Source organism: Siniperca chuatsi, linkage group LG7 (assembly GCF_020085105.1).
Source record: "Siniperca chuatsi isolate FFG_IHB_CAS linkage group LG7, ASM2008510v1, whole genome shotgun sequence".
NCBI lineage: Eukaryota > Metazoa > Chordata > Actinopteri > Centrarchiformes > Sinipercidae > Siniperca > Siniperca chuatsi.
In genome coordinates, this window is record NC_058048.1 from 3,358,362 (window position 1) to 3,381,544 (window position 23,183).

The 23,183-nt window shown below is 41.4% G+C and overlaps 1 protein-coding gene across 2 annotated transcripts in view; it reads left to right on the top strand.

Moving 5' to 3' along the window:
* Positions 1 to 23,183, top strand: part of bcas3 (BCAS3 microtubule associated cell migration factor) — a 380,835-nt gene that overhangs the window by 324,044 nt on the left and 33,608 nt on the right. For both annotated transcript variants that reach the window (XM_044202927.1, XM_044202928.1), the window contains one exon: positions 18,717 to 18,893. In XM_044202927.1, coding sequence (XP_044058862.1) covers positions 18,717 to 18,893 — 177 coding nt within the window. The remainder of the gene's footprint in view (positions 1 to 18,716; positions 18,894 to 23,183) is intronic.

Consider the following 23,183-nt stretch of genomic DNA (forward strand, 5'->3'; position numbering starts at 1 on the left):
GAAACACATAAAAGGTTTGATATATCTTACTGGTAAATATTTTGACACTGTTTGGTTCATCTCAGGTTTTTTGGTGTTTTTGTGTGGGTGACAATCTGAAACTGTAAAAGACAGGATAAATGGTTACTACAGAGGTCTAGAACGTCTGGAGATGAAAACTGAGACGAAAACAAACTTTCTTGATCTTAATGACTTGTACAAACTGCTTGGATAAGCCTGGGAAATAGTGTAGTTTTAGGTTTTTTTCATGATGTTAAAGCTGTTGTAACACATCCACTTGATCTTACAAAAAGTCAGTATTACCTTCACAAAAATACAATTCTGTTTTTTTAGTCTATTTCGTTTTTTTACAATACAGTAAAGCAAGCAAAACCATTACCAAATCCTAAATCTATTCCTAACTAAGATCATTTAGCCTAAGCTAAACCAAAAACGCTTAATAGGTTTTATATCTTATTATAACTTTTAACTGTTATTAACTACTATGCCTTTGAATTTTTGGTCAATCTTTGGAAGAATATCCTTCTGAGAAAGATTTGCAATTTCTTCCACCTTATATTATGCCCTTCCATTTCATTTTTCTTTCATTTCAGCTCTCCTGAATGTCGGAGGGTGGGGGTTTATGTAGGTGACAGAGTGGCTGTGACAGGATCTATGTGGCTAATGTTATTAGCATGGAGTCCATGCCTCCCACCAGCATGTCATGTCAATATTAATGTAAAGCTGCTCGACTGCTATGGAAGATGGCAAGATAGGCAGGGAGTAAAAGGTTTTGGTGTGTGTGTTTAGGAGAGTGAGGGTGTGTGTATTTAGTGACTTCTAAGTGAGTTCAGTGTGTGTACGTTATGTTATGTGTGTGTGTGTGTGTGTGTGTGTGTGTGTGTGTGTGTGTGTGGCCTAATAAAAGCCTTGCTCCTGACATTTTTACTGCAGGTAAGTGGAGGGTGAATTTATGGTGCTTGTTTAGAGGCCTGAGGAGGCTTGGCTGGCCACGAGCTGGACACACACACACATGCACACTTATTTATACACTTTTTTTTAAAGTTGACTTTTGCAGTTCTAGTTGAATTCATATTCGTGCAGTCTGACAAGTTCTTACACAGAGCTGAAACTACACTCTCCTACCAATGGACTGGACTGGAAACTGTATGGTGACACTTTGCATCAAAATGCTCTGAGACATAAAGCAAGACGTTGGATTGGATTGTGACGAAACACAACACCAGAAGAAGAATACAGGGATGTCTAAACAGACAGAAGAGGAGCGAGGCCCAGCCTGCGATGGACAGAGCAGACAAATAGCTTTGGAGAGGCAAAAACAAGGAGATGAGAGGAAAGAGGAGAGGAGGCCATTCCCAGGTGGCTGCTTGGCTTCCAATACAATTCTCCCCAAACTTGACGAGGAAATGAAATGGGCTCCCTCCTCCCCTCCGTCCAATACGATTAATTCCCTGTAAGATGCTTGCTTTTAGACCCAAGAGAGAGACACGATAATGGAGGATTTATCTGCTTAGAATGAAAAGGGTAGTGGAGTAGGGTTGGCTGCTTCATAATGCTTTTTCTCTCCACCTCAGCTAGCTGTTTGTCTCTCTCTCTTTCCATCTCTCTGTCCAACCCCGCTTTTCTGCCACTCGGCCATTCTCATTCTTGTCTTGCTGCCTGTGGTTACCATGCAGGATCGAGCTCGTGAAACATCTGAGCTTATTGTATAGTTGGTTTGATGCAGTACGAGTTGTCTGAGGTGCTATAGAGGCTGAACCTTCCCCTTCTGCTCGCAATGTAACTGTCCATCTCTCAGTTGATCCCCTTTGGTTCTCTCTGTGGTGTGATAAGGCCAGCTTAGGGACACATTAGGCGAGGCAGGGCGTTAAGATCAAATGGGATTGTGTAGGATTTCCAGGAACACGAGGCTGTGGCTTTGGTGCTGGGAATCCTCTTCATTTACCCCCCTGAGAGGAAGCCAGGCACGGTGCAATATTCATCACCACTGTTCACATAGAACGCCACAGCATTCAGCACTTTGCCTCCGTCTAGCCTGGCAGGAAGGGCAGAAGGAAGGAAATGGGAAACGCACAGTGGTCTCCCATGTCAAAGTTAGGTTTAGGCATGGTTGGTTGCGGTTAGGGAACCTTTGGAGACAGGGTTAAAGTGCCAGTATAGTGCTATATATATATAAATATATATAGTGCTTGCTCAGGCAGCACATATTAAAAATTGGAATCGATATAGAGAAGATTAGCATGGCCACCGCTGGACTTCGGATGACTTCGGTTTCCACATTTGGGGGGGGGGGTTGTAGCTAAGTCCGTGGGGACTTGGCTTGGAGAACTGGAGGTTTGCCGATTCAAGTCCAGCTCTGACCAAGTACGGAGTGTGGACAGGTAGCTGGAGAGGTGCCAGTTCACCTCCTGGCCACAACTGAGTTGCACTGAGCAAGGCAACAAACCCCCAACTGGGGCGCCATCCTATGAGGCAGCTCCCTCACTCTGACATCTCTCCATACGTTAATGCATGTGTATAGGTCCTGTTTGTGTATTAATAAAGTATACCTTGTTCTTCTTCTATACTTCATCAGAACTGCTTTCTGAATAGCTTCGGAAACCCCCACACCTTCCCGACGTCAGAATCTGGGGGGGCTGTGTCCGACAATTTCTGTAATTTTCCGTAACCAACAATCCAACATTCACACCCACTTCATGTAGGGATTGACCAGCTGTGTGGAGGTGAGAAAGGGGCCTGGGTTTGAACTTCTTTCTGTAGCTTTTTTCATTCTGTACACGGCATTTTTCACTTTTCATGTGTCCAACCGAGTGTGACACTATGAATGCACTCATGGAGAGTCTGAAAACGTGTGCCGTTTTCCCCATATTTAAACCGTTATTGTGTTTTACACCTCTCTGTGATGGCCAGCTTTTCACTCTGCCTTCGAGTGTGGCCATTTGGAACAGCTATGAACACTTTTGGTTTCTGACATGGTCGGACAACATGCCAGTTCTTTTCTTGTATAACCTGGCCTTTACTGGTTAGGGTTAGGGATAGTGTGTTGACTTATGGCAGTAAATAGGATATGAATAGTGGACTCCTGTGTTAAAGGCATGTGCTTTGTTGAATCAACCATCCACCTGATCCTTTCCGAGAGGTTTTGCGGCATTATAACAGTTGCACTACCTCCACTTTTGCTCCGTAGTCATAATTCATACAGCCACAAGAGGTCCTTGCCAGGTACGGCCATGTTCAGACAGCAGCACTGCTCAGTGGTTAGCTCAGTGGTCTCCTGGCAAAAAAGTTGTACCTGGCTCAACTTTTGTCGGAACACAACGCAAGCGCACGATCCTGCTGTATTCTACTGTAACGCAAACACTGTGTTTCATCTCTTTGTCTTGCAATCGTCCAGACGAAAGATAAATTATTGCCACCGTGGTAACTTTCCAGAGTTGTATAAACACTTATATACTGATGTCAGGCATTTGAATGAATGACCAATGCTGTTTTTTCTTTTTTTTGAGGACAGTCTCGTGACATCACAGAATGCCATGCCACGTCACGTTACCACTGCTGTGTTCAGTACTATCAGCTGCACTGCTAACACAACCCCCCTCCCTCCACCACCCAATCCGGGCTTTTACTGGGGATAGAGTTTGGGGGCAGCATTGTATATGAGTAGGTCTGTTTTGTAAATAACACTAAGGTATTTATTTGTGCTGTGTCGCAACTCCAGTAAACAGTGAACAGCATCAGTTTAGATTTGGCTTGGACCACTTCCCAGAAAAAATAAGAAGTGAAGGAGTGTGGGGGTTAGACTGAGGTGAGAGACAGACAGCGAGGAAGGAAGTGAGCAAATTCTGTGTGATTGATAAAGGCCTGTGACCCTTTAACACACAGTCTGTAACACACAGATGAGTAGGCATGCACACACTCCATCTTTCTCACACACATGTATATTCACAGGCAGTGACACACACAAACCCTGTAATTGAATATCGTGCTGAAAGCAAACACTCTCCTGTAAACATATCATCTGTCACCTCTATAGCTTAATCCATATCCTTTATGCCAAATGGAGAAACACACGTGCACACACACACACCCCTGCAGTCTGTCAAACAAACAAATGAGGCTGGAGTCCCTGTGAAAGTCATCACCATGACCATCCCAGCTTCATCATCACGTTAGCCTGCTCCATTACACAGCAACATGATCTGGCCTGAAATCAATTAGCTGGCCATGCTAGCACCGTGAAGTGTACACTCACCAATCTTTGTTTTGGTTTGATGGAAAACAATGTCTAGCGCCCAGAAGGGAGTTTTAGTTGTGTGGGCGCCACGTCTCTGACCAGATGAAAGATGTTTTGTGCCCGTTCTGTGATGACACTGGGTGTAGGAAAATACTTTGGCTGTTTGTTTATATGAGTTATAGTTTTAGAAAGGTATTAAACATTTCAAATAACAGTTTAACAAATGGATTATATTCATTATTTTGATATGGTGCCTAGTATGATATATTATCAACAGACAAGAATCAAAACAGATATTAAGTAGCCATTTAACCCTGTAAATTATAGTTTCTAGATGAATTGAAATTGAAAAACAAACAAGAAGTTTTTTCCCAAACAAAAAGTTTTTAACTGAAGATTTTCAGTAAAGCTGCACAACCATGGTAGCGCAATAAAAGCTAATTAACCTGTTCCACCAAGACCTGCCAGTGTGATTATTGAAGCCCAAAATGAATGCAACCTTTCAAATGTCAAGAATTACCTTTCACACACTTGATTGCAACATGTGTTTGTCTTATTTTCAATAAAGTGTAGTAATGTTTTAAAATTGCAAGTCAGGAGTAAAAAAAAAAAAGGCAATCTTTCAAAAAGACTCACCAATAGTCATTATGTGTAATGTGGGCAAGAGTAAAGCTTACCTATAAAGATTTTAACAGGCAAAGTTTTACCTTGGAAGGGTAAATGTGACCACTCTGCGTTATCCGGTAATAATCAGTAGCTAGTAGTCTAAGAATGCAGCTAGTTAGAAAACTGAAGTTCCTTGAGGAACCTTCGATTGGATCTCATGCTGGCCAGTTTGTGTAACTGGTTTAGTTTTGGTTTAGCTTCACAGATATAGCACAACAGTAAGGGTTCAGAAGCATACATTTTTATCAAAATCTATTTATTTCAGTATTTTTGATCAGCGGGATCACTTTGGTACAGTTCTGTTAGAATTCAGCTTTGTTGAACTTTGACATGCAAAGTAGCGCCTTTGACCAATTGACAGTGCTGATGTTTGAGTGAGAGTAGAGTAGAGGTGTGAGAGTCATCATCAGGAGGATGAACTTTGCTGTGCCACTTTCTGGTGTGACCAGGCAATTACACGCGATTGGAACACAATTATGTCACGCAAATGACAAGCATTTCCTGGTCCGTAACTTCAAAGAACAAAACCCACCACTCAGTATTTCAAACAGGTTTCAACCCTCATCCCCTTTTTATTTTTCTGCACACCATACCTACCAACCGTTGACATACAGTATGTACATGTGATTATCAAACAGCATTGTTATGAGCATCAGAAAGGGGGATTGAGAGGCTTGCAGTATTTTGGATCTTACAAAGGTAGTGCAACCGAATGCCCATAGTTTGACCTGTAATACATTTAACTTTTCAAAAACACACCACACTCATAAGGAGCATACATATGCCACACAAATATAGTTCATACATACAGGCTGTCAGAACATGCCTGCTCATTTGTCAGAAAACACACCCTTCCAGGGGTCTGCTTAGTGTTAAATATATGGCCTCCTTCTAATCAGCGTCCCCTTCAGCTCATTATTAATGCCCTCTGGAAACCAACAACAGGACCAGGGAGAGGTCTTTTCCAACGTAGCTTTAATTTCCCTTCTCTTTTCACCTTCACACCCTCTTTATGCGACATTCACTAGTGCAGCAGAACCATCAAAAGACATCTAGAGCTAGGGACAAACCATGCCGACATGACTTGCTTCCTGCTGATTTGGGGACAAAGCTCTTCTTAACCTTTTGGTCTTAACCTTTTGGTCTCAAAAGAACCGGCACTTGTTTTACTCTATATGTACCATTGTCAAAACAAGCATGTCAATCTAGTAAGTTCCCTAATCACTGTCAGCTGTTTTCTATTAGCATATTGGATTCCTTTCCCCCTCTGATACTGTGTAAATTTGCAGTCAGCCTGAATGAGTGACAGTCTTTCTTACATACACCAAACATCTGAGATATAAAAGCAGCTCATGTCCCGTGCTTCAGATGTACTCACTGTCTCTTAATCTCTTTATTGCCCTCTTTCGCAAGTTGGACATAGAAGACTGACCATTGCATTTGCTCCTGTCTTGGGCCCCAAATTGGACTTCACCCCTGAAAGATTATATTTCTCAGATGTTATTGTCCTGTGCTAGGTCTTCTCTGGCCAACCAGTTTTCCTTTATCCAGGTGAAGACCATCTTCATGTAAGTTTCTGAATACGACCCTAAGAATGCTGTCTAAGAAGTGCTTGATATTATACAGTTCTTCTGTCTGTATAGCACGTCCATTGTGTGCTATGGGTGTCAATTGACACATGTCAAATGGTTCAATGCTATGTGACGTGGCCTTTTAACCAAATTTCGAGAAAATCGGCTAAAGAAAATGCGCGTTTCCATCCTCTACTGTTATTATTAGGAGTTGGATCGTCAGCTGGTGGCGCAAATTTTCCAGTAGGGTGTCATTAAATCATTGCAGAAGAAGAGGAAAAGATGACGAGTGCCAGTCAAACCTCAAACAAGATAGAAATATGGCATTTATGTTTGTTTCATGTATTAATTTGAGGAACTTTACAGTCTCCTTGTCTCTCCACACAGATCTGAGGTTTTCGTCTGCCACTATTTTTCGTCTCTTCAGTGGAGCGGAAGCTTCAGTGGATCTTTAAGTTACATGCTTTTTTTGCGTTATTTTGAGATTTTTTTAGAATTTTATGCATTTCCAGTCAGATTTATTTATGCACAAACTGAAAATGCACATAAAAACAGCTGAAACCCACTTGTGTGTCTGAACATATTGAACATATTGACACACAAGGTGGGTTGTGTGTGTGATTCTCTTAACATATTCCAAACCACGGGCATTAATATGCTGCTTTCCACCAGATTGTGGAAGCTGGCTGCAGAGATTTGCTCCCATTCAGCCACACGAGCAACGTCTTATCTCAGTTTCTCACAAGTGACAACATCAACATTGTTCCATTGTAGGGCCAACAGTAAAGATTTGGTGGAAGTGAGAATGCATTCTAGTGTTTGGGAATACACTGCGTTTAGGGAGTTTAGGATTAGAACATAAATATTAAGGTTAGGTTTAGGTTCGGTTTGGTTAGGTCTGTGTGCATGTCTGTGAGAGAGTGTATGTGTGTGTGAATGTGGGATAACATGGTAGAGACATACACATACAAGCCATAGCTTGCTGTTAAAGTGTAAAGCCTAATAGAGAGCAAAGCACTGCTGCTGTCTAATTTGACATGCCTGGAATTAACTTAGTGAGCGGTAAGTCTGTGTGCGTGTGTGTTTGTGTACTTGTACTTGCTACATAGTGAGGACTGAAACATGTTTTTTACCTACAGGGTGAGGACATTTTTGGAAAGTGAGGACATTTTGGGGGGTCCTCACAACTTCAAAGGGCTGTTTGAAGGCTAAGACTTGGTTTGAAGGGTTAGGGTAGAATTAGGTTAGGGTAAGGATTAGGGTTAGGCATTTAGTTGTGATGGTGAAGGTTAGGGTAAGGGGCTAGGGAATGCATTATGTCAATGACGGTGTAAATGTATATATATGTGTGTGTGTGTCCAGGTAGTCTGCAGACTCCTCTGCAATTTTTTTCCTTGCTTACAGGTTAATGCGTCTTCATATCTGAATGCAACATGTTTTGGTGTGTGAGTGTGTGTACACGCACGTGTGTGAGTGTGTGTGTGGTAGTGAGTAAAGTGCCTCAAAGCAGACCCCGGTATTGATGGGGATTACTAACACTTACCCGACACCACTGAGACTGCAAAGGGAGTAAATGATTTAGAAGCATTGGCCTTAATGTAATGAAAGAAAGGCCCTGCCTGTCAAGAACACATACACACACACACACACACCAACGTATGGGTGCTAATCCTGTGAGCTTACATCTCCATTAACACTAACACTGCACCACAAACCTACTCCGCCAGCTAGCTAGCACTCTCAGTGTTTCCCTGAGGATATCAGAGACACTCTTTCTCTCTCTCTGTCTCTCTGACACACACACACACACACACATACAGACCGACACAGCCTGAAGGGATGTCAGCATGGGTTCACAGCACAGTCATAGAAGTGTGTGTGCAAAAGAAAGTCTATCTATCTAACATGTGCATTGTGTCATATTGCTTGAGAATGAATGAATGAATGTACTCTGCATTAGCACTATGCTGGAATATACGTACACTGACCTTTCAATGTCATCTCACTCTGATATGATAGAGGTCCCCCTTGTCCACAGCTGCACGAAAACAGACTGATGGAAAACAGTATTTTCTTTGTAGATTTAATGTGTTCAGATCCAACCCTGGCTCCAAAAAATTACGCTCATCTACAGCTAATTTACTGTAGCAAATACACTCAGATTAATATCTTCATCAACATAACAGGGAAACATTTATATTGACCATTTCTGCAAACTGTTCACTGTAACATACAACGTTCATATACTGAACATACCTGCAAAATGTTCGCTGTCAACTTATTTTATTTGTTTCCGACAATATCCTGGCTACTAAACCATGATTAACATTAACATCTTTTATATTTAAGGCATCCGTATGCTTCAAATGAAGTGTTCAAAGAAAAGACTGCAGTCTTGGTAAAATATTAAATAAGTCAACAATGACACAATACAGACTATGCAAACTTTTTCAATATTAAATCAAAACCACAATATTTCCCCTTTACATTCAGTGTTTCTCACCAAAACCATTGTGTGCATTCCTGATGTCTAAGAAACATGTTGAATGCATTTTGTTCCTCATAAAAGGTGATTTTTTAATTTATTATTTATTTATCATTTATATAAATATTTATTTTTTATAGTGCTTCACTGACTTGGCTGGTACATTGCTCCGTTTGTGGCCACATTACCGCTACCAACTGTTAATTAGCTGAATAGCGTGAAAACGTCAGGAGGATGTAAATCACGGCACCCGCTTGCTCCTGTGCATGCACGTGCGTCCTTGTGCACAATACAAAAATACAGGGACCCACTTGTAAAAACATTGCTCCATAGCACTACTAGTGGTCAAAACCTCCACAGGGTACCTTTAACCCAGTGGTTCTCAAACTTTTTCTGTCATGCCCCCCTTCAGAAGCTGAAAAAAATTCATGCCCTCCTCACGACCTCTTTGCGGTACAAGAACGTCACACTCTTGGACATAATCCAGCGGTAATTAAATTTTCTCCAAAATGTATTTGGCAAAGCAAAGTAGCAGGAAATAAAAATATTTTGTAGGAGACAGGGTTGTCATACCAGTATGCAGCTCACAAATTCTTTACAAACCAGCTTCCTGAACGCAGTCATGAACCATCGGTCAAAAAATGTCACTTGACTACTTTGGTATTTTCTTTTCGGGTCCTTTGCATTTGTTAGATTTCCTTGGTAGCATCTGTTTGTCACCAGCTTGTCGTTCTGGTTATCACTTTTACCTTCAACAAATAGTAAATAACAGAAGGTTCCATTATTACCTCCAAATAAAATGCAGTCCAATGCAACGCTACCATTAACTGGTCTCCATAATAACCATAGAGTTGTACTGACATCTGACACAGTCTTAACACAAACTGAACATTATAAGCGTCACTGATACAGGATCTGTTGCAAAGCTGTTGTATTGGTTCACATTAGATTTTAGAGGTGTGCCTAATAAACTCATAACTCAGTGTAGTTCCCACCTGAACTACCACCTGATTTACAGTTAGACTGTTCCTGTTTTCCCAGTGCCTGACTTCCCAGTAACACCAGTACACACACACACACACACACACACACACACACACACACACACACGCACCATTACATATTATACAGCACCCATAATAAAGGAATTAGTTCGATCAGCCCCCTGGCACTAAAGCTTAATTGAATTAGCATTAACCAGGCATTAGTCTCTTAACTGCACAGGTAACCCAGAAACAGTGGCATGAGGCCTCAGAACATTATAGCTTTGTGTGTGTGTGTGTGTGTGTGTGTTGTTAGAGTTCTATCCTTGTGAGAGTCAGAGTTTTAGTTCTTCCAGGTGATGACATGCTTGCAGCGTGAAGTTAATGTGGCCGTCTCTACGCTGTAGTACACCACAGCCACCAGCTCAGATATGGTAAGAAATATGCTGGGTTGCATAAAAGGTCATTTCACCAAAAAGAAAAAAAGAAATTTGGCCAACTGTCTGAGATACAGATGGGTGACAAATTGAAGGAAAATCAAGTCTTGGTCAAGGTGTTGGTCTACCAGGAGCTTCAAGAACAGCTTCAAGGCTTAATGGGCCCCATGCAAGAACATTTTTGTGTCCTTATCCTAAATCTTTCTTGCTTTTTTACTGAGGCTTGCTTGTACACTTGTTGGATTTCCCAAACTCTCTTAAAAGAGTACTCCACCGATGTAGCAATGCACTTCTACAAGACTGTCGGATTCACAGTGGACATTTATTTTAAAAGTATCAATATTGAAGAACAAGAGATATCATGTTTTTTGTCCATGCATTGGTCCTTCTTATCAAAACCTGATGCCTACATTACCCACAATGCAACTCAGTCAACAGTTCGGTCAGACATTCGAGTGTCATGCTATTAGCAGCTAATGTAGCCTCGAGCCACTAGCCTCAAGCAGAGATGAGGAGCGAGCTACAGCGGTCTGGTAAGCGCACTTCTTTCTAACGCCACACCATCAGATTGTTTTCATTTTCAAACCTGCAGTCTTCAGCCCCTCAAGTGACATCACTTGAGGCAATTTATCAGATTTCACAGAGCTCCCTCTGGAGGCACAAAAGGTTTTTTACAACCTTTTCCACATATGCAGCAGTACACCCCAAGACCTGTAAACAAACTTTGATGTGTGAAATCGGTGGAGTTCCCCTTTAACTATGCACACAGACTTGTTTCAACTTGATGACTGCCACCTGTTCATGAATGGGTTCTTCCATGCGCATGCATTCATGAGATTTCATCATTAGCATGACTCTGCGTCCCCAAGTTGGCAAAAAAAAAAGAGGAACATCACACTGAAAACATAAATTTAGTCAGCAGTGAAATTAGTGGACCAGAAACTGTTAGAAAATATTAATAGATCTGGCAACAATGTGTCATCAGAGCAGTTTGACATGAAGTTAAATCCTAGATACTGAAAAATGTCTTAACAACTACTGACCTGTATAAGTTGCCATGCCAAAGTATGCCAATAAAATCTAAAGAAAGAATGCTGTTGAACCGGTTGATGAAGTCATAATAATGACGATATGGTGAACAGAATATTAATTTAGCATGGAGTTTATTTTAGGTGTTTAATTTTGCTTTAGTTTTTAGTTTGCTGCATACAGTTTTTATTGGAACTGTTTTCTACTGGAAAACTAGAAGTTCAGTGAACATTATCAAACTGATTACTGATTAAACTGATTAATACTGCCACAGTATTATAGTAAAGCACTGATGCTAGCATGTGTGCTTGAGAGGTGATTTTGATGCGCAAGTGTGATGTGTGTTCATGTCCAACTGTGCCATCCTAAGCCCCTGTTGTAAAGGTATACACACACACACACACACACATATCCCGCTGCAGTGTGATTAAATCTTGAAGGAGAGGAGCACTGGCTGGGGGGATAAGTAGGGCCAGTACGTGGGGACTAACAGCTGGATGGAGAGTGGCTTTTAATCCCGTCGGGTTTTAACATGATGGAGGGAAAAACAACAATCCAGGGCGTGTGTTTTGAATCCTCCTCCTCCTCCTGCCAACATCACATCCTGACATTTCCAAAGATTTACACAGAGAAATTAAAAAGAAAAAAAAAAGTCAGTAAACAATTTGGATGCCAAGGAGAGATACATGCCCCTTCACACCAATACAGTGCATCCATAAGGTTGATTTCAACCATTAATTGTGACATTTCTTAAAGCATGCTCGTTACTGTTTGTATTTGTAGTAGTATTATTGTTGTATAGTTTATAAAAATATTTGAACTATTGCTACAAATGTTATTATTTGGGCTGCACAGTGAAAGCAGCATGTTAGCAGAGCAGCAGCTTCAGTCCTCCGTCTGTGTCTACACAGGAATGCGTTCAGGCACAGTATTGAGTGTAGGTCGCCCGCGTTTTAGCGCCACTCAGAACCGAGCACACAATCACTGTAGTTACGTGCGTAAAACAGGCTTGAAGCGTAAAAATACGCTTCGTTGACAGTTACACGTGTATAGTGTGAGTGGAACGCGAGCCGTTACGCAGCCTGTGTCGACAGCTTTATTGATTAAAATGGAAGCGTATCTAAACTACCAGCTACTGTGTAGGCACAAATGATCAGAAGAAATATCAAGGTCAAATATATGAAAATGCAGCCTATAACACTTATATAGAAAACATTCATAACTATAATAAACTATACTGACCTATGCCAAACATTAAGTGGTGTGTGCCAAACCTGTATCATGTAACATTATTTATTATGAATTTTTGATACTTGTAGGATAGGTTCACCTTTGTTTAAATATGTCTTAAAACATGCCCATATGTACACTGAAAGACTTATTGGTTGCTGTGAGCATTCCTCCTCTCGATACTGGCAGTGAAGAGATTCCTTCCTAATGTGATTTCAATGTAAGTGATTTAGGAGAAAATACAGTCCTCATTCTGTGGAAAACTACCTACACCTTAGGCTAATATCAGGCTTCAGCAGTTGCAGTTAGTTAAAGTCACAAACCACATCCTCCACAATGACCATACAGTTGAAGCAACACCTCTCTAAAACAGTTTCAACTAAAACTGAACATTATGTCCTTCCTGAAGGTAGGATTTATTGCCGGACTGTTGTATTAGACCGCATTAGTTTTAGCTAGGTTAGGATTTCACATTAGGAAGGAGTCTCTTCACAGCCAGCATGGACAGGAGAAATGATTATAGTGACCAATAACTCTTTCAATCTACATACAAGCATGAGTAAGATAAACTTGAAAACATTTGAACCGATCCTTTAGAATACTCTCTCCATGTAAAAATGTATCCTTTATTTACAAAAATGGCTTTTAAAAACATAACTTTGGCATTTCTATACTGCAACGTCTTGTTTTCCACATTCAAACAGATTTGAAACTACTGAACATCAACAGCAGCTATCAGCGATGGGTAGTGTCAGTCTAAAGCTATCAGTATCGGTGTTCAAATACCCATATTGGTCAAAGCCTGGTCTGATAAACCTAAAGCTCTTCCTAACCTTCTGCCAAGCTCTTATCATCCAGAAAAGCCACCGCTGTCAAAACCTTTGATCTGCCTGGCTCACTGGCTATCAGCAGAATACTGTGTGTGTGTGTGTGTGTGTGTGTGTGTGTGTGTGTGTGTGTGTTGGGTGGATGATTGTGTGTGTACCTTGAGGCCTGGACAATCTCAGCTCTGCTGCAGGCCAGTGACAGGTGCTAATGCTGGGGCGAGAGGCTGCATGGGCCTCCGTGCTCCCTACTGTGATAACACTGTCCGACCTCCAAAAGCATACAAACACACACGCTCACTCTCACACACACAGTGGCGTAGCTTCTTGATAACTTTGCTGTGCTTCAGAAGCAGCCTGTGTGTGTGTGTGTGTGTTGGATTGATTTTTCAAAGGATTCCCCTTTAGAGCCAGCGGGCCTTCCATCAAAGCCGGCCATGAGAGCCTGTTAGATGTGTGTCTGTGTGTGCATGTGTATCACACAACAAACTTGTGTTTTGCCTTAGAGGTGATATGATGTTATTATGTCCTGCATGGTGGTTGATTTAATGCTGGATAACTGGGATGTGCGTGTCTATGTGTGCCTTTGTAAAGGCTGAATTGAATTTTGTAGCTGTAAAGGCCCATCTGGACCAGACAGCTTAGTGTCACTGAGTGAAGTGTGGCTCAGTGCTTCTAAAGATACAACCCGCTAAGGTTTTACTTGTCTACATATTTTTAAAATTTCATTAAATCAACCTTTTCAAAGCTATCCACACAAGTCTTAATGTGAAGGTAGACTTATAGGATGGTAGGATTGTGCTCAGGCCTTCATGGCATTTGTTACAGTACCTTAAATTTAATGTAACAAATTGCAACATTGTCAAATAACTAAATGATAAAAATGTTCTCTGATGTTTTAGTCGAGCTAGAAACAGAATACTTCAACGTATTCGTCTCGTCTAGTTGCCTCTACCATTCACCCTCAATCTACGTCCGTCCATGTTTTCTGTACTTCCAGCATGCACACAGAGATACACACACAGACACAGATTGCACATGGATGCTGGTCTTTCCAGGAAAAGAGGATCTCCTCAGTCCTTGTCTTCACTTTTTCCTTTTATGTCATCCTGTCTGCATTCTCACTGGGGTTTTGGTGATACCCACAAGACCACTAGAAAAACATTCTGTGTGTGTGTGTGTGTGTGTGTGTGTGTGTGTGTGTGTGTGTGTGTGTGTGTGTCCCCTTTTCTGAGAGTTAGAAAGAAAGAGACAAAAAGTGTCTCCAAGAAGCAGGAATACAGCATGTGTCCTTTCAAGTTTTGTTTAACAAGTTTAGTGATTCAAAAAGGCTAATTGCATTTATCATTTAGGTTTGAAGACAAATAAAGCAGTTAATGTAATGTTCGGTAAGTTGTCATATGTCATATGAGTCATATCGTTCAGATTCCACCTTGCTTAAACTGCTTAAATTTAAGGCATTAAAAACTGCAAAAAAAAACGTTTCAGAGGTCTTCGGCGGGTTTAGGGATCTGTTTTTTACCATAGAATTTTACACAGAAATTCTTTCCTCAAAAAGACCAAGATGAAATTTTGCATAAGAGTCGAAGTGTTGTTGAGAGTGACAGGAATAATGTGAGCGTTAAATGCATGTAAATCGACTGCTTTGTGAGTGATGAAATGAACATCTTTTCGCGTTAAAGGTTCGAAAGGTAATAGAGTTTCACTAGGCAACTTCACATGTTAGAGACCCAGAACGGCAGTGAGTGATACCTGAATGTTGAGGACTTCATTACCCAGAAATCCTGACATTCACTCTGACATTACTAAAACTTTAACTTAATTTCAAGGTTGAACCCTGGAGATGGCCTTCAGGGCTTGAATTGTTAAAGCATGGTGCATTTCTGGCCACAGCCCAATCAGTGATGTCGCAGCAGGTGTTTACATCAGCAGTCAAAGGCAATCACATCACTTATTGGGGTGTGGCCAGAAGTGCAACATGCTTGGTAGTTACAATCAATAAAAACTCCACCAGCAGTTTCCTGCTCAGTGTGACTAAGAGCACTCAAACATTTTGGGAAATGTGCTTGTTTGCTGTCAAATAATAGTAATATACATTTTCTCTGCATGTCCGCTACAGAGATAGTTGCAGGACGCCTTTAGCCTAGTTAGGCACAAAAATACAGCTAGCAACCAAACACTCCAAAGCAGTCTTATTCACATGTTGTATGTTGTTCAGGAAAACTAAATGCTGTAGTTTGAGGCAGGAAAAGCAGTCACAGGGTTAGTGGTACTAATGAATATCTACTTATTCATTTGCCCAGCAGCTCTGTACAGCTTCTCCTACTACAGCAGATGTTGTGAGGTACGTATGAGATGCTGCACTCACTGCGCTCAGACGGTTTGTCGAGAAATAGCTTGAAGGCATAAGCTGTAAGCACAATGGCTCCTTTTAACATTTCAGTTTCTAGACATGTAAGTAAGGCAGCTTTGGGGGTTTTTGAAAGTCATATTCTTCATGATTCAAGGTGCTACACTAGCAGTTTCCCCCTGTTTCTAGTCTTTGTGCTAAGCTACGCTAAATATGTCCCAGTTCCACCTCTCTACTGGATGCACTGACTGTATTTCCCTAAATGTTTGAGTGTTCCTCTAGATTTGATTCACCACTTGTGCAGGGTTTCCCACCTGAGAACACTTATAGCCAAAATCATACTCTGAAGATTGTGTGCTTGTTTGACTCAGCCACTGTCAGTCATATATTTCCCGGGTGTTAACAAGGAGAGAGATGCTGATGTAGAATTGATGATAAGCAGAAATTGAAGCTGTGAGCTCATGTGTTTGTACTGTTGTTTTTTAGCATGCTGAGTCACAGGAGCTTTTTACCAACATCGCCGCTAAAGCCTTTATTCCCTCTTAGTGCTGGCAGGCACAGTGACCAAGTCAAATGAACACACTAATAGAATAAACCAGTTGTTTTAGTGTCTGCATGCCTGCTTGCCTGGCTGGCTGGCTTGTCACACACAAACACATACACACATACACACAAACACACACACACACACACACACACACACAGAAACAGGTTGCAGACTCTCTGGCTCCAAAGCGCAAGATCTGTCTGATTGCAGAAATTATGGCAGACAGAAAGGAGAAAAGATTAAGGTGCCGTGTAGGTCTGTGTGGATTTGGTTTGACAGGCACGAAGACTGTGTTGTGCTTACAAGTTGGTTGTTATGTGTGTGTGTTTGTGGCTTTAAACCAGCTGATCTGCTGGACTCCAGCGGAACTGGTGTGTATTAAATAAGTTTACGTTGTGGTGGTAGAAATGTTTAGCTGATATATTTAAAATTGGAGTCTTACTTTTAAAGGGTAATGTTGTTATAAATCTTCAACAAAAGCAAAACAATGGTTTTTTTTTAAGAAAAAGAATCTAGTGTTAAAACCAGTTGCATGATTATCAGTACTGACTTGGCAAATTATTTAAACTAACTTAACGACTGCCTTTACTGTTAACTCACACTTCTTAGCTAGTACAGCCAGTGGAATCCACTTATTAAGCAAAAATAACGTGCAAAATGTAAACCTATAAAACTATGTTGAACGAAGTTCAACTTCCAGTGCAGCTGCTGCATGAGCAGATCAGTATTCTATGATCAGCCAGCGGCTCTGTGACGGTTGCTACCACAGGCATGACAGTTCAACAGGGACCTAAAAGATATTTAAGGCTTTAATAGCAACTTGCAGGCTGAGACCCCAGTGAATTAATGTGTAGGGAAATGATGTAGAAACTAGATTTTCAAAAAAATATATACATATAAATACACTATAGTCATTTCTGGAGTTGTTTTCGTAAGAGAGTTTTACTTCCGCATCAGAAAAGACAAATTGGACTTGACGTAACAAAAGGGACAGGGGTCAGCTCCAGTTTATCATTCAGAAGGATCCAATGCTGATTTTAACACTGAAGAGGTTGAAAATGTATATTCATACGCATATGACGGAACACAGCCTTATAATTACGAGCCTTTTAGGTGTCCAAGAGACCAGGAACAGACCAGGATTAGAAGAAATAACGGCCATAGGAGAGAAACTGAGTTGTGATGTGAGAACCAGTGGAGAACTGGACAGGTGTCCTGCTGAGCGACCAGCTAACGTTAGCTAATGACAGCTAATACTCTGTTCACATCACAGTATTGTAAAGTTTGCTATCACATATCCGGCTGTAACAAAACTAGCGTTGGCTGTCTAATACTGGCAGGAGTGTTAATACTCACACAAACTAATGTGCAAGTATCAGCTTGTATCAGTCGCGTCTGTCATTGCCTAATATAATCCCACACTATGTTTTACGGTGCTGTACCTAATGTTGAGCCTCATTTGGAACTTAGCAAATGTTAAAAAACAAGAGTTACATTGCACAGTCCAGGTTTTGGTCCAGTACCTGTCAGAACCAGAAGCTGCTGCTGAGGGTGGACCTGATGAAGCAGCTGGGTGTACTGACGTAACCGCAGCAGCTGTCAGTCTCCCGCAGTCCTGGCTTTGTTATCCCGTCCTGAACTCCATCACGTCACCGGGAACATAATCCTCCTGCACAAAACCACGTTTTCCACTACAGATGCAGCAGTGAAGTCCCGTCTCTTCACCTGCAGCTGCACCAACCCGGGCACGAGAGCTAGCGCCGGTCCTTTTCCTGTTAGTAAAACTATGGACTTGATGTCCCGACAGGCTGGAGTTTGTGCAACCTGCACAAACACATTGACTCACCATGATGAAAAATGGTGAAATGCAACGTAAAACTACCGGAAAAAGACAGACTCACTAAATATTTAGTTATGTCCTAAAGTGTTTTGTGTGATATATGTACAGAGGACAATGTATGTGGACCTGTTGTTGCAGGGAGCTCGGAGCTGCATTTGGACAGCCTCTCCAGCGTGAATAACCAACGGGAGCACTGTAGCAGTGTGCTTAACCTGTGGAATGTTTGCTTCAATACACTACATACTAAATAACAGTTAGTTTTAGAGTTGCTCTGATTGCATTGCTCAATTTATATCGTCATGGAAATTAAAACTGCCTGCACCCGAGTTGGCAGTCATAGAATCAGAAATGGACTAGGCTTCATAGATTTGATTCAGTCCAAATGCCCGGATAGGCCCCGATCCCTGTCCTGCGAATCAGTTCATTATTGGACAGCTGGTACAACTGCAAATTTGCTGCATCCCACAATCCATTTGGTAAACGAAAGAGTCTTAACCCCGTGTTTGTTTTTTGCATGCAGGTCCGTTTGACGGCCGTGGTGTGACTCTGCTGGAAGTATGTGGTAGCTGGCCGGAGAGCTTCAGCGTGCCACGGCACAACGTTGGCTCAGCAGACGCTAGCGACGAAGGCCTCCGGGAGAGGCTGGCCGACGCCATGTCTGAGTCCCCCTCCAGGGATATAGTAGGATCTGCTACAGGTCAGTAGAGAATGGAAAACACACAAATCCTCCTCCACAAATAAACAAATAAACACACACATACATGCACACGTGCAAACATTTTACATGAACACATGTCCACTTGCATAAAGCTTCTATTCTTCTATTTTCTGTTTATTTTTCTGTTTATTTTGTACTTAAAGGCACTGATGGAAGTATTTCAAAAAGATTACTAATGTTAGGTCAGTTATTGAGTGATTTCTCACAATCCAGATGGAATATGGAGATGTTGCCATCCTTCCTGCTCAGGTTATTCCAATCTATATTTGAATCCAAACTGTTGTTGGTGATTTTACAGTGTGGTTATTAAAAACGAATGATGACAATCAGAGAAAGGGAGCTAAATTGCAGGAGAAGTTTTCTTTCTTGTTAAATGAATGCCAAAAAAAATGATACTGCCAAGTAAATCTGATCTAAGAGCTCCAGTCTGAAGCAACAAATGCAGCAAAAAATAACAGACAAGATAAAGAATCCACAGAGTCTTCACACACTGTTGTTAGTACATTTTCAATCTGTACATCTATAAAAACTGCTCGCATCTCTTGTCAAGATAAGTCCCCACTAAGAGTACCTCAACTATTTTGGCATATTTTTGCTGCTAAGGACATTTGTGCAACTTGAAAGCATTCTTTAGAGCTTTAAAAACGTCTGTCTGTATGAAAAACCATGAAGATTTAAGAAAATGTCCTGAAGATGTGGCTTAACATAAATTTGTCCAACTTCAAAGCATAATATTTTCTTAAGATTCTTTATGTACCTTTTACATGTAATACTGGTAGGTCTTGTAGCAGTGTGTGTCCTGATGCTTTTACACACAGAAGCCACTCATCATTGGTGATGTGGGTCACAATTTTTTGTTCTAATTCATTATAAATCCATTACAAATGTGCAGTGCAGCTAAGTGTCTTGTTAGGTAGCCTGACTTCCTCACTGTGGCATTACCCAGCATACAGTGCTGCCAGGTCAAGGTCCAGTGATGGATGAGCTCACCACTAGAGGATGTTCTGGTTGTCTGAGTGTGTGTGTGTGTGTGTGTGTGTGTGTGTGTGTGTGTGTGTGTGTGTGTGCTAGGTTTTGGCATATCTGCACATGCCTTGCTTTACTTTGAGGCTTCCTGCCTGCATGTGTGTGTGTGCATCCTTGTGTGTGTGCAGCAGACATGCCGTTGGCCCTGACAGTCCAAATGGTTAACTCGTTTAGGAAGCGGCAGTGCTCCCCCCACCCCCCCTAAGTGAACAAGAGTTCCTTTGATTTAAATGTGTGTGTGTGTGGGGGGGGGGCTCCATAGAGGCAGCCACAGGGATGGGGTGTGGTGGGGAGGGTGTTGGAGTAGGGGAGTGGGGGGTCACAAGGCCCTAATGGATTTAGCATCGACTATCACCCCCCCCCCAACCATCCTCAGCCATATCCAGTCCAGTCCCCCTCTCTCTCTTTCTCTCTGTTAGGACTTAACCTCATTTGTAGCTTCTCTATCTCTCTCTTTCTTTCTCTCTCCTCATCACTCTTTTTACTACTACACCCCCATGTGTTTCTTCATTAGATTAGATGTTGGAGACTCCCGGACACTAGTAGTCAGTCGCCTCTTGTTCTTGTCCCCCCCATCGCATCGCATATTGACCCCCTACCGCCCCCCTCCACCTCTTTAATGCAGCACAAAATTCATTACTGATCACATTACATCAAAAAACACCCGTGACACACACACACACACTTTCCTGTCCTGCGCCTTGAGCTGTGCTGAAGACATCATCCACAGAGAATGTGATATGGACTCGTTGGTTCCTCCATCCATTCATATAGACAGAGAGGCTTCAGTCTCTGTGGGCTAATCTAATAGCACAGCACTGTAACATATAGGAGATGTTCCTGTACCATGGATGGTCAGGAGTTGGGGTTTTATTAAAAAAAGGACCTGGTTGGTGTTTTCCATTTGGGTTACAGTATGATGGAGGATACAGTTTGGCAGATTTAAAGAACTAATCAGTATTAATACTGGTTCCACAGGTTAAAGGGTTGCTTCACCCTTATTCCAAAAAATAATACTGTATTTCGTCACTTAGCTTTAGTGGTATCCAGCCATGCAGATTTAATCTGCCCAGATTTAAAGATCTCCCATCTCTGTCAACACTTTTTTTTTAAACTACTTCCTGTCAAAGAAATGGTCCTATGAAAACTGTTGCCCGCGTGTTCTACAGATTATTCACAATAACAGGGACACTGATCCGAGACAGGGAAGTTGCTCTTGACTTTTTTAAATGTCATTTTTTAATGCTGTGAGCACCACAAATTAAGTTGCATTCACCTGCATTGTATTGGGGGGGAGGCAGAGACAGATATCTCAAATCCTGGACAAATAAAACCAAAACTATCTGCACAGCTATACCACTAGAGGTAACTCAGGTGAACCCACTGTTGGCATTTAGTATTTCTGATGAGACATTTTGATCAAATTCCACATGAATGTACATGAACATTATCCCAGATTTCAATGTCCCATGGTGGTCTAAATGCTGGTTTAGAGACTGAGACTTCAAAAAAAAAAAAATTCTGGCATGAAATTTTTAATTCATACTTAATAGAAATAGCAGAATTGTAAACCAAAATCTTTAAATTGAAAAAATCCAAAACAGAGAAGAGAAAAAAATCACTTTAAGGATAAAAAATAACAATAATACTACATAAGATAAGATAAGCTTTATTGATGCTACGCAGGGAAATTGAAGTATGATAGCAGCAGAAATAAGGACCGATGCATGGATAAGTAAAATAGAACATAATGAACATCTACTATATAAAAGTGAAACATGAAAAAAATAAAAGGTAGTAAACACTATATACACCAACATAAATAGTAACCGTAAAGTGTATGAATTGAGGGTGGTGACTTTAAAGGAGCCGTAGGCGACATTCACTGCCACTAAATGTTGCACTAGAGCACCAGCATGGCAGACCAAAACAAATGGGCGCTACGGCCCACCAGACTCCATTGAGAAAAACTGTAATTTTACGTTGCAGATCATCGTAAAACATACTTACTTCAAACTGGACAGAAACAAAATAAAACTCACCAAAACCGTCCCTGTTAGTCTCTCCACTGTTCCAACAATCACCAGCTCTGGTTTGGTCGAAATAAATCTTTAATTCACCGAGTTAGATGAGAAAACAAACAGCTCTCCTCACAGACGAACAGTTTCACATGGAGGGACTCATGCACTAACGTGCACGTGCAGCCGGCTGTATAAACAAAGCACAGAGAGGCTCCAATAGCCACACAGGCCAGGACGCCATTACTCCACTGTATCTTTACATAGAAAATAGCTGTTTGCTGCTATATTAATGTTCAGAATCTTCAGAATTTACAGAACCTTTGACTGTAGTAAGACAGAAATGTGTAAGTAAATGTAAAATATTTTTAAAAACATCTGTCAACATCAAATTAAGGCCAAATCAAAGGCAAAAGATGTAGATTTGCCATAGGGGGAGCGAACTGAAGCCCAGACACAGAAACATAAAGAACACACAGTCAGTAATCAAATTCCAAATGAAATCTGAAAGCACCAGAGTCTCGCACAAGTTCTCATATTCTAAAGCATTACTGTTGATGAAAGCCACATCAAATCCTTGTGCCTTGTGTACCGAGAGCCCCATCCACCTTCACATCCCAGACCTCAAGCTATAGATGAATAAATGACGCACACAGTGAAGTGGAGCACCAGGCATTTTATTCATTTTTTAATTCATTGGTATTCATACCCAGGACATACAAATCATGTTAAAAACTTCTTCTTGGCCTGACTCCACAGATCTGATTTCCTGGGGCTTTCTAGTGGAAAAAGGCAGCAGTGGGCATGTCATCCCGTCCACATATGAACCACACATGATGCACTCAAATACTGAGTTTTTTTGCCAGAGTTGTGGCATTCAATTAATTATTTACAGTTGCTGGGATTTCCACGTTAATATATGTGCACTTAAAGTGTTTCCGTTGTGAACTGAGCTGTATATGGTGTGTTTAAAGGCTCTCTGAATGTGTGTGTGTGTGTGTCTTGGCGTGAGACTTAGATGGGCAGAGGCAGATGTTATCTTGCTCGGTGTCTCCATTTGCTGGGAGCTGTGGCCTCAGCACAGACAGCACAGTGGAGCTGCTAACATAGACCTTGAACCTGATTGTAAACACACACATGCATGTACACACACACTCTCTTACCTCACCTATACACACATTCCCCTCATCTATTTCTCTGTCATATGTTTCCATGCAACTGTTGA